Source organism: Aquarana catesbeiana, linkage group LG01, assembly GCF_042186555.1.
Source record: "Aquarana catesbeiana isolate 2022-GZ linkage group LG01, ASM4218655v1, whole genome shotgun sequence".
Lineage (NCBI taxonomy): Eukaryota > Metazoa > Chordata > Amphibia > Anura > Ranidae > Aquarana > Aquarana catesbeiana.
In genome coordinates this window covers 796,968,484-796,981,721 of record NC_133324.1, presented here as the reverse complement: position 1 = coordinate 796,981,721, position 13,238 = coordinate 796,968,484, and the positions used below count along the sequence as shown (strand labels likewise).

The 13,238-nt window shown below is 43.2% G+C and overlaps 1 protein-coding gene across 1 annotated transcript in view; it reads right to left on the bottom strand.

The window, feature by feature from the left end:
• Positions 1 to 13,238, bottom strand: part of SNX25 (sorting nexin 25) — a 254,772-nt gene that overhangs the window by 104,316 nt on the left and 137,218 nt on the right. Inside the window, exon 3 of the mRNA XM_073607376.1 lies at positions 8,041 to 8,257. Within this exon, the coding sequence (XP_073463477.1) occupies positions 8,041 to 8,257 (217 nt within the window). The remainder of the gene's footprint in view (positions 1 to 8,040; positions 8,258 to 13,238) is intronic.

Below are 13,238 nucleotides of genomic sequence, written 5' to 3'. Positions count from 1 at the left end.
GTTGATTGCACATAACATTAAACAGAACTAAGCCCCCTCACAGAGTCTGTGCTCTGCAGATGAAAAGCGGATTGTACATGATGCTCACCACACATCAGTGATCTGTTCTGCCTGAACGAATGCCAGATTTTGTATAAATGTTATCTGACATCAAAATCATTGACCCTATGGTGTCTGTGCCAGATAGAATGTATGCCAATTATTTGTGAATAACACACATATAATGTCACTAGTGATCAGATCTTTCATTCACCAAATTAAAGCTCACACAATAGAGACGAGGATTTTGTTTGGTTCAATATTCAGCAATAAACAAGGAACCCGTGACACGTCTCCTTTATAAGCCAATAGTAAACATTTTGTTTAAAGGGACATCATTTGACAAAATGGCTGCCTGGGTTGTGAGACAGTAAAAGTAAAAAAAACTTTATTTTTTTTTATTAATCAACAATACATTCCACTCTCACTGCCTTGACGGTATAATATACTATAGCTAAAGACAAAGACTAATGTGGTATAGTCTAGGAGCATGGATCAATAGAACAGTAGGGGAAAACAATCAGTCTAATCTGAAATAGTCTCCAGGAAATGCAATCAATAATGACCTTTAAAATCATGAAGTATGCACTATATTAAAAATGCAGTTATCTGTCTTTAGCAAATAAGGACCATTAGTGCCATATTACATAAGGCTGGTTTAAATTGTCCACGTGCAATTTGCAAATGTTTGTTACATTATGGCGCATCATCGCTTGATCTTTTACCTTTAAAGTGTTACTAAACCCAGGACCCTGCATTCACTATATCTGGTCCCCCACAGTACACAGAACATGGAAATGCAATAGTTTTAGTAAATATAAACTGCTAAATACCTTTTCTTATCAGCAGTATATAGCAGTCTTGTGACTTCTATCAATGTCTGTTTAAAGCTTGTAGGAGGAGCTTTCATTCTCCCCTGATTGTCCTATAAGGGTGCAGGAGCCCTGACCCTCTGTCTGGACAATGCCAATTGGCCCTGTGCTGATCACATGCACCCTCCCAAGAAAAGAAAAAACAAAAACACTTTCTAGAAATACACACCAAACTGAGCATGTGCAGCTTACCCCAATGCTCTATTTTATTAGGAGATGGTTTGGGGACAGTGGAAGAAGGGGAGGACCAGAGAAGACAGGATTAAACAGCCTTTTCACACAAGGCAGAGGATTAACCCCTTAGGTTCCACAGTGAGTATAACAAGCATGCTTTACTGCATATACACAATGATTTTAAGGTTGTGGGTTTAGAAACGCTTTAATGCAGTAAATATTTTGTTATGAATTAAAATATAATTCATTTTTAAAGGGTACCTATGTGCTGTGTACCTTGCTAGAATGCTGTAGGGACATTTTTTGCTCCCACTTGTGTAGTGATTTTTTTAAATTCTATTTCAAATTAGCACCAGTGTAGGGGGGCATTCATTACTTCTACTGACCACCAACCTAGAGTCAGTTTTTTACTCCTACCAATGCTAGTGCAATTATTACTCCCATTGACATAGGGGCTCCCGCTTACCACTGACGCAGTAGTAATACTTCCAATGACCAATGTAGAGGCATTTGTTACTCCCATTGAACACCAATGTAAAGTCACTTCTCTTGGCTTCAGTCCAGCAACAGTTTAATGAACATGAGTTTGCACTTTCTTTAAAAGGTTTGGGAACCTGTGCTCTAAAGAAAAGCACTCAGATGGGAGTGGGAAGGGCAGCACTAGCAGTCAATTATGCTTGAGCATTCAAATCTGCAGACAAAAACAGCAGATTGGAGGGAGGGGTTGCTCTTTCACTATCCAGTCAGTAGGCAGGGAATGTAGAGAGATAACTACCATCCCTTTTACAGTCAAATTATAGCAGAGAAAGTGATGTCATCCTCCTGGCTGCAGTGTCTAGCAGAGCAGTGTAAATCTCAGGACTGAATGGACAGAGGTATAAAACATTTGGCAGGTAAAAGAAATCTTATTTAGACCCCTTGCACATGGTCTGTTTAGCTAAGGTGCGTGCAATCCCAGTGTTTTAGTGTGCCTGGGAGGCACAGGTGAGGCGTCTAGCCCTCCTTACTGCAGTCTGTCAAAGTCTATGACAGGCTGATATATGCTGTGGCTAGATGAGCTAGGCATTGTCCTGAATGGTACATGGGTTTAGGGTCCTATTCGTTCGGGGATAAAAGCCTGAAACGCAGGTATTCTGCATCCTGGGCATTCATCCCTGAACACATAGGGCACTAAACACTAGGACTGCATACACAGCAGCCGGAGGACCCATGTGCAAGGAGCCTTAAATGCATTTAATCTGTGTATTTAGTCGTTTACCTGGGTTCAGCTTCAAATTAAGTTTGCAGCTTTTGCAATATGCAATAAGAACTAGATATGAGCAGTTATTTGAAAATAAATAAGTATCCCGGGGCCGGGAAACTGATCCACCTAGGGATACAGTCTGGTCAGTTTCACTCAAAAAGAGGAAATACTACGATTACCACGGAATCATAATCAGCTGGAACACCAAGGGGCTCCCATCCAGATTTTCCAGGATCTGTCCACCATCACTCTTCAACATAGAAGAGACTTGCGTCCTCTTCTAACTGTTCTAAGAGACAGGCGTATCGCATACAGATGGAAGTTCCCTCTCTGCTTGCAAGCAACTACAGGGAACCATACTGCATCCCTTAGGTTCCTGAAGACTGGAACACCTTTTGCGATACCCTTGGCATCCCAGTACCTGACTGGTATGGCTCTTTTCTGCAACCTGAATCCTGGATCCCGACCCAACCAGAGGATACTCGCAGGCACAGAGACGCAGACAGAGGCATCCGCTGTCCATGTCCAAATCTTCCCTGAGAGCTTGCGGAGATATGGAGACAGATGCCAGTGCACGAGCTTTACCTTCCTTAGCTAGATGCAAGACGGACTTCTGAACAAAGGCCCCTCGATCGGGTGAGCGATTCCTGGAGTTCTATATAGTTATATCTCTCCCCCTGGAACTCCATCTTTGCGTTTGTCACTTAGCCAGCCCTTATTGAAAAGAGCAGCACACCTCCCCTTCAGTGCTTCATTGCCCTACGACGAAGGAGACGCATTAGCTGAGCCCTCTCATATTTTTTTTCATTTTTTCATTTTTTTTTTTGGCTTGTAATTCACTGCACTAGGTAAACTTTGTTGCTTTTTCTGGGGACAACCCTACCCTCAGGGAACTTCTGATAGGCCATGGCACTGACTGCATGGTCTCCAGCGCTCACAATACTCCCTTCGCAGACGGGGCTTGAGACCTTGATACAAGCTCCAGATTTGCCTGACTTTTTAGTGGCTTTATTTCTCATTCATATGTGGGCAAACCCCTACCTTGGGCTTCAGGGGAATTTGCTATGGGGGTTTGCCCCCTACAGTTCAGGTCTGGGACTATATACTGGCCTCCAAATAGTGCCACAAACAACAAGGTGCCTCATTTTCCCCTTAACAGCGGTAGTTTCAACATTTCAGTCAGCAGTGTAAATTTAAGTGATTGAGGGAGCAGATTGCTAACAATGTGCTTTCCCCCTTCCTGCATGCATATGGGACTCAGTGTCCCCAGGGACGCATACTATCGCTTTCTTGAAGGTTGTTCTCAGGTAGCGACGGGGCCTTTGGGCTCAGGGGCACACAGTAACTTTGGCTTTGACATGGAGGCTGTTGGACCCGCCTACCTTGCCACTCCGGAGGTACTCTTCACCTAGAGTGCTCCGGATGGGCAAAGGCCAATATGCTACTCACTGATATACAATGGTTTACTTCTTGTTGTTATCAGTTTAAACCATCTGCTTATAGTTTGCTAGTTCTGGTTAATGGACAGGTTTATCTAAAAACTGCATTTTTCTCCAGCGTGTGGGGAGGGCATGGGAAGTGGAGCCTGGATGTGGGGAGGGGTACCTGACTTGGAGACCCACGTCTGGATATTGTGGGCCCTGGGGCGGGTGCCGCTTCTCACAGGAGAATGGACACCTTCTGTACCCCCCCCCCCAGTTTCTGAGGTAGAAGCTGCACTTGATTTCCTATTTAGCATTACAAGTTGGGACCTGGGGAATTCTGGAAGTAGGGCTCATCTAGCAGTAGATGGGACTACTCCGGGGCCCTCTGGTCATCCTAGTTGTGATTACATTCCCCCTTCTCCACACTGATTATACTGTGGAGGCTCTGGATACACCCTTCTGTGTTTGACCCCTTCCCCACCTCAGAAAGGCAGGTTCCCCTTTGAATCCGCATGGATCCCCCCCCCCACTTTGTACCCCAACCTCCCTTTTAGGTGGGTTAGCAGGCCTGACACCACCTCCGGTGACATTTAGATGTGTCCTCCACACCTCCTGTTGACGGAGCACATAGATTAGGTTAAAGCGGGGTTCCACTCAAATTTTTAACTTAATCTTACCCCCTTCAGTTAATTGCATAGATGTTCAAATTCCGCACGAAAATTTTTTTTATCGCTGTAATTACCTTTATATTGTACTTTATTGTGGCACTTCCTGTCTCTCCTCCCATGGGAGAAGGTGTGCTTATTGCCTTTCCCTTTGTCTCCTGGGACCTTAGTGTCAGGCTTCCCAAGATTCAGTGCGGGAACAATGATCATGCTTGTGAACAAGCTGTGAATGAACAGCATTCACCGCATCAAGGAAATCAATGCTTGTGGGCTTCACATGCCCACAAGAAGATGGAAACAGCCAGCATCACATTTTTAAAGTTATTCTTCAGTATGAAAACAGACAGAGGCGGAAATATTACACCCAAACTGTGAGTATTATTTTGGGATTAGCAATGTGTCTCAATGACCTAAGAAAAAAAAAAAAAAAAAAAAAAAAGATTGGTCGCCGGACTCCCACTTTAACTTACTAACTTTTTTTCCTTCTCTCCCCATTATTCTTCCCTTTCTCGCACCGCCACAGATCCTCTCCGCCAATCCTCAGGGATATTTCAAAATGCTGTCTACTAAGAATCGCTCGGCTCCTCTCTCACTCAAAGGGTACTCTTTAAACATTAAAGGCCTCAACGTGCCTGAAAAGCGTAGCAGCGTTCTAGCAAAGGCATACCGACAGAAATCGCAAATTGTTTTTTTGCAAGAGACGCATTTTAAAATCGGGTGCCATGCCACGACTATTTAACCGTCACTTTCCCACGGTCTTTCGTGCAGCTTGTCCCGAATCCAAAACTAAGGGAGTCTCGATTTTGCTCTCAATTAACCAAGCTGACCAACTGCTGGATCCAGAGGGCAGATTTATTTTCTTGAAAAGGGACATGGAAGAGGCCCGTGACCCTGGAGAATATTTATTGCCCCAATTCTAATCAAGGACCCTTCCTCCGGGAGACTCTGCTTAAGCTACAGATTTTCCAATCAGGTCTCTTGGTCCGGGGGGGGGGGGCACTCAATCCATTGCTTGATACCTCCTTAGGTACCTCCTCTCTCCCTTTCTCGGCCCTATGCCAAGTCAAGCGCCAACCTGACTAGGGTGGTGGACTGCAAGATCCATGAAAGGTGTAAAGGTTGAGGTGGTCTCGAACATCTAGCCTCTGGTGCTGATCTACGTGTAGTACCATGGCTCCAAGAAGAACACATATCACCCTCTCTTTATGTTCATCCCCTAATTGGAGCTTCTCTTTATGTGTTCGACAGGGCATGTACAACGCATGCGCTTTTCTCCAAGGAATGCTCGATCACCCCACTTAGGGGCAACCCTAAGTGAGGTGATTCCAGGCCTAGCCAGGAATTTCCTGGCAGCAGAATCGCCACATAGGCAAATGCAGGCAAGACACTTTCTGGAGAGGGCGGTTCAAAAAGCATAAGGAATTGGCTGAACAATTCAATACCGCAAAGTTCCCTTTCTGGTCCTACCAGCGACTGAAACATTATCTATTATCTATTATTCCAGCTCACAGAGGGATGTTTACTAGGGATCCTACAGTTTTTGAGTCTCTCTGCACTAGATCCTCTTCCCAAAGCCATTGGATATCGGCGCTTTACGTCTCGATGTTTGGGGAGCGTTACGCCACTTTACGTACTGACCACGCTTTTTTGGGAATCTACACTGGAAACAGAATTAAACAAGGTCTGCTGGGATCGAATACATCTTTATAGTCATAAGGGCTCCCTAAATGTGGCTATGCAGGAAAATGGCTACAAACTCAAAACTAGGTGGTACAAAATGCTAGATATTCTACATACATTTGTACAGTCGGTATCTGACCGCTGTTGGAGGTAAGGAGTGGAGAAGGGCACTCTTCTTCATATCTGGTGGACGTGCCCCCCGATTCAGCCGTATTGGCGTAAAGTAAATGGCACGACAACCATGGTCACTTCGCTCCCGCTAGAGTTCACACCGGCACAATATTTACTCCATCATTCATAAATCCCAAGAAAATGCTACTTCAAGTCGGTAGCTATGCGCATGATTAATGCTGCAAGGCTTTGTGTACCGGTCCGCTGGAGGTCCACATCTCCTCCCTCTATGAAGGAGTGGATCTCTCATATCAACCACGTTGCAGTGATGGAGGAGCTGATCTATACAACTCTCAAAAAATATATCTGAATACTCAGCCATATGGACAGCTTGGTATAATCTCAGACCTACTAAGAGCTGATACAACATGGCAAGTGAAATGTCCCGCGAGACGGGGGCTTGGCAGCAATTGATCCTCCTTACCGCTTTTCACTTGTAACATGATACAATTCTTCATGATGGAGAGGGTAGCTGTTGGTGGCCCCACCCCCTCTCCTCCCTTTATCCCCTGGATTCCCCCCCCCCTTTATCCTCTGGATTCTTCCTCCCCCACACCCCCCCTTTTTTTCTCCCCTCCCCCTTTTCCTCCTACCCTTGATAGCATAATAGATGTGAAAGGGCATAGTGGGACTAGTGACAAATGTGTTGACAGACATTTGCTCCCACACCCCTTTTGGATACCTCAAGCGACCTAACCAATGTGGTGCTCCTATACACCTTGTTCTTAAATATTAGATAGTTTGTGGTTATTCTCTACTATAAACTTACATGAAGGGGAATAGTTCTGGGAATAGCTAATCACATGCCGCAGGATAACTCTCTCGGCTAGGGGTGGAGTTGTTACTGTATACATTGTTCTGTATTTGTATGTATTGGCTTACTTGCAGTGATGTCTATGGAATCATTTACTGTATTGTGTGTGAAAACCTTTAATAAAATCTTTGTGAAACAAAAAAAAAATAATAATTCAGACCGAAATCAGACCTAAAACGGTGAATGGGAACGCACTGGATGCCTGCTGTGAACCGCTCCGTGCTAAGGTGTGAACCCAGCCTTAATGTGGATGTAAACCCTCACATATACAGGGATAAAACAAATCTCCCTACATACATTTTACATGTATATCTGCTGTCTTAAAGTTATATATTCTTTAGAAAGTTCCGATCGTGTTAGATTTTCTCTTCCTGTTCAACACTGGAAGTGAAGTCTGGGCATATAGCCAAGACAGCTGATTGGAGGAAAGGCACACACCCCCACTCCACATAGGCAGAAACTTGCAGAGCTGTCCTGTGACAAAGCAAGCTGTCTGCTAATTTATAGCAACCTCCCCACACACAAATTTCAGGCTGCTTTTATCTTGTGTCGGAGAACTTGCCAGAAGTGATCAGGCTGATAACAGAAGAACAGAGCAGGAGACAGCTATGGGACACAGTGCTTTGAAAAGAGATAAGAAAACACTGTAGATATACGTGCTCGGCTCAAATTACATGAATCGGGTTTACAGCCACTTTAAGGAATGAAAACTGATGCAGCCACGGCATCTAAAAATTGGTAAGCTACATTATATTACATGTTTGGTTTGGGGTTTATTACTGCTTAAGTAATATTGGTGAACATAAACCTAGAGCATGCCAAGGCTCAAATGTCTGACTTTTTAAACATCCAGACCCACAGTCAGCCCTTCTTCTGGATCCCCTGAGTGTCCTGGATGTGTAAGATCCTAGCAGGGTCCCTGCTTCATTACATACAGGTGCTCACTCCAGTTGATTACCTAGTGTTTGCAGCCTTGAGGTCACAGAAATGTGTAAGCAGATTCTTCACAACATCATTGCAGACCACCTTGACAATATCAATGTGAGCAAACCGACATCGAAGTTGTCTTGCCAATTCCCAAAAGTCATCTAGAAGCAGATGATATAACTGTCCATCATCCTTGCTGAGATCTCCATACCATGACAGAATGTAGTCCCGATAACTGTAGTCAAACACTGTAAAAGAAAAATGAAAACATAAATACTGCATACTGTAACATTTCTTTACAGTAAACTTGCTTTTGTAAACAGTGCTGCAAAGTAGGCTTTTTTTATGACAGAAGAGACTGTGTAGGTTTCTTCTATCATACGCATTTGTCCCTGGCTGTCAGGATTTTTCTCTATGAAGACCCTTTCACATGGGCGCCTCCGTCTTGCAGATTGCGCTTGCTCAGTGGGGGATCGCTCCGCTGATCCCGGCTAAGCAGACGGATGACAGGTCCTGTCCGCTCTGCTGTGCAGAGCATATACGAACACAGTCCCGCTCTCCTCTATGGGGAAATCAGATGGAAACGAACCGCCTATCCATTTTTATCCGATTCTATCTGATCCGATCCGCCAGACAGATGAAAAATAGGACCACCTGTCTGGATTTTGTGGGCAGGATTGGATCAGATGGCGGCGGGTATCAGCAGACATGTGTCCGCTGACATCTGGTGCTCCATAAAGGAGACTGCAAGGTCCGATCAGGTCTGCCTGAAAACCTGACAGGCAGACCTGATTGGAAAGCCTGTGTGAAAGGACCCTTGGGCCCCTTTCATACGGGGACCTCTGTACAGCGGATTCTGCCTGCTCAGCAGGGAATCACTTTGCTGATCCCCGCTAAGCAGTCGGATGACATGTCCTGTCCACTCCGCTGTGCGGAGGGGACACGGACACAGTTCTGCTCTCCTCTATGGGAAACTCAGATGGAAACAGACCGCCTGTCCATTTCCATTCAATCTGCCATGTGGATGGAATATAGGACTACCATCCATCTGGTTTTTGCGGGCAGGATCAGATCGGATAACAGCGGGTTTCAGCAGATATGTGTCTGCTGACGCCCACTGGAGGGTCCAATCAATTACACCTGAAAAACTGAAAGGCGGACCTGATCGGACAACCCATGTGTAAGGGCCCATGTGTACACAGAGGCGTGCATGTGCAGCTCAGTGTATTGTCCCAGCAAAATGAAGTCACTCTTTTGCACATGCGTGGGAGTTACAGTATCATGACGTGGCCAATAAAGAGGCCAAAAACTCAGAACCTGGAAGGCGGCCAGAAGATGGAAGCGCTAGAGATGGAGTGGAGCCTCCACATGTCTCTCACTTTAACTCTATAGGAATCAGCAATGCAGTGGTGCAACAGTGGTGTACAATTCATTAATTCCTGTCAGCACTGTCTGTGTTGATGGGGGAATCATGCAAAATTCTTTGCTGCAACCAGTGGTGGCAGAAAAGAAATTCGCACCATCTATGGCCTGCCTTACAAACCGTTAAGATAAAGGGGTACCCAGTTCAACAGATTACAAAGGAGAGATGGACAGACGAAAACCTAAAGCCATGCACAGGTAGACTGTGTACCATGAAGGCATCTGAAGGATTCATTTTCAATCCTGACTGAAGAGTGCCTTTTATGTAAGCCCTTCCTGCATTATTCACTTTATATTAACCTTGTAATTAAATGAGAAAGGTAATTAAAAGATCCCTGCAGCCAGGAAACTCTGTCTACAATCATTTCAGCAACAACTAAAGATCCAAAACAGATAAATCTATGCAAACGTACACAAGGACTGAAAAATCACTGCCAGCTAGATCCAGTTAATTGCAACATAACAATGGTCCTAAAATTAATTTGGCAATGCATTTGAACATTTTGAAAATTCTTACTTATTGGAAACAATAAAAACTGAATTTGAAGTTAGAGTGTCATTAAAGCCACATCATTAAAAAACTACAAATAAATGCTGTATTACATGTGGTTCATACTCAGTCACTATGAGATTTGTTTTTTATATTGTGCAAAAAAAAAAACCTGGTTGATCCTGCTGCTCTTTATCTCCCTCTTCTGTTCATGTCCCCAATTAAGCTAGGGATTTTGCAGATGTGGTGGCAACTCTGCACATGCTCAGTTTTCAGTTAGTTTCTATGTGCATTTCCTATCACATCTGAGCAGCCCATGTGACTATAGAGTCACACATGTGGGCATATACACAGTGGTAAATGACAGTCCACTCCCTCCCTCCTCCATGCCCACTAACCAGCTAAACATATTGGAGGTTGGATATTACATGTAGATTAATGGAGGCTTCACCTCCCTCTTATTCTAAGACACAGGATGGAGGGGCGAGACGCAGCCTGTGACTGGCAGAAATCGGTCCACACCATGTTAGACTAGAATCTCCTCCTGCTTATGTTTCCGTGCTGACAGATTGAGAAAGATCTGGGTCGTGTGACAGCTGTATATTGATAAGGAAAAAGGAACTTAGATGTTTATTTATTTTAATAATAATAATAAAAAAAAAAAACAGTGCCATCATCCACATACAGAAATAGAAGGGAAAATGTAAATTAAACAGTGTATTACTTTAAGGCCACATCAGTCAATGCTGAAGGATAAAATACACTGTGTTCTTGCTCATACTGTTCAGAACATGGTATTCGTTGACAGTTAATTGGTTAAAAGAGTTCTTCTGTATTTCATTAGGAAAATGCACCACTCTGAATGATTACTGAACTAGAAGTACTCCAGGTAATAAATACGTGTATCTAGAAATATAAGATTTCAGTCTGCTTCCTTTTTTATTCATGCAGTGTCTACAAAGTGAAATATTGATGGACCAGTGTCAGAAAATTTGGTCACAGGAATGCAACTGAGCAAAGGGGATCAATGTGTAATATTTACCTATATGATCAAAACTTCTTCCAGGTTAAAGCTGATGCTAAGGTAGACCGTTAAATTAAGATACAATACATATAAGGTTTTCTTTTTATGGTTATGACTAAGGCCTTAATGGCTGAAATGCGTCAACTGTTATCAATTGCGTTTGTTGACTGTGGCTTGTCAATAAAAACAAAAAATGTTTTTTAAAGAGCAACAACCGGAGTGCGGATCTTTTTTCCTACAATACTTTGGTCAGTCAGCGACTGTGGATCGAGCACCCGGGAGCTCTGCTAGCTATATGTTGTATGGGTAGTAGCACCGACTTTTCTGTTTATACTCTTTTTACCTGTCTAAACAATTAGATTTTTCTTTACCTGCCTCATCTAAAACCGCCAACAAAATTATGAAAGCAGAGGCCCTCTAGAATAAAATGGTGGTAGTGGCAATTTTTTTTTATGTTGCATGTTAATTGCACAACTGGTTATCAGCTCTATATTATCAGAAAAAAAAATAGACTAACGTGACTTAAAGGAGAAGTACAGCTAAAGCTGGTTTGTTCTGCACTCCTGTGACCCGTTTTCAGCAGACAGCGTGCTGAAGTCCGCTGTCTGCTGACGTCATAGAGCCCCTGAGAGCCTGAGCCAGCCGCTCCTGCCCCCTCCACAGCCCAGTGCTCTAGTGAGCAAGGAGGGGCCAGAGCAGAGAGAACCAAGCGATATGGGGTGTTAGATGGCTCGGTTCTCAGTGTTAGAGCCGGCAGGGGACAGACGCAGCTGCGGACTGATGCTGCATCTGGATACCTAGGCAAGTATGAATCTGCAAAAACCCCAAATCTTATACTTCTTTTTTTTAAAGGGAAGTTTATTAGTGCTTGCAGTAAGCAGCAAAACAGTGCAAACTGTATGTCTAGTCATTATCAGGCATCTGTCAAGTACACAGAGTTGACACAAAGTGCGGTTGAACAAGTTTCAGGAGTATTTTGCCAATACACAGTCATAAATTCTTAAAGTGGAGTTCCACCCACTTTTACAACTCTTCAGCATCCCTCACTAAACTGTGCACTGTAAACAAATTGGATATTTTTTAATTTTTTTTCTCAGCACCTACTGTATATCTGCTGTATTCATTTTTCACTTCCTCCTCCCTGGCCGCGGCCCATCGCATCATTTCCTGTTTGCAATGCCTTCTGGGAAGGGGCGGCAACTTCCTCTGAAACTGCCGTTGCTATGGAAACCTGACCTGAAACCTATTACATTGCTTGTGCTTCACTGAGCATGTGGGGCGGCAACTTCCTCTGAAACTGCCTTTGCTATGGAAACCTGACCTGAAACCTATTACACTGCTTGTGCTACACTGAGCATGTGCGAGATCTGCAAGGATGAGATCCAGGAAGAAATACAGTCTGGCTTCAGATGCCCACACTTAAGACGGCCACGGCCTGCTGTAAGTTTATAAAATAACAAACTACTGCTATAAACTAACAAAACAGACCTTAGTTTACAGACTAACTTTACTAGAATACATTAAGCTTGTGTATTATAGGGGTATTTTTATTTAAAAAGTATAATTTCAGCCGGAACACCACTTTAACATTAACTATGCCACGTCTATATGGCAGACAAGTTCACTCTGATATAATTCAAATAATAAAGCTATACTATGTGCTATTCATTTAGGTACATACAGTATATATGTTTTACATACCATTCCTTCACACCTATTTATCCCGATTAAAATTGTGCTAGGACTTTAGCCAAGGAGGTACATAGTTTACTAAAATTAATTTTAGTGTATAGAAACTTAAGGAACAGGCCTTTTTCTGACACTTGTTTACAGGTAAAAATTAGTATTTTTTGCTAGAAAATTACTTTGAACTGGCAGAATATATATATTTATATATTTACATAATTTTGTTTGCAGAGACCCCAGAGAATAAAATGGCAGTCATTGCAATTTCTTATGCCACGTGATTTTTTTCAATTACAATTTTTTTGGGAATAAAAAAAAAAACAAAAGAAAAAAAAACATAATTATATATCCCACTTTTTTTGTATAATATGAAAGAGGATGTTACGCCAAGTAAACAGATATCCAACATGTCAAGCTTTAAAATTGTGCATGTTCGTGGAATGACGCAAAGGTACGGTACTTAAAAATCTCCATAGGCAATTCTTTAAAAATTTCTACAGGTTACCAGTTTAGAGTTACAGAAGAGGCCTACTGCTAGAATTATTGCTCTCACTCAGATGTCCGCAGCGGCACATCACGCGTGGTGCGAACACTGTTTACATATGTG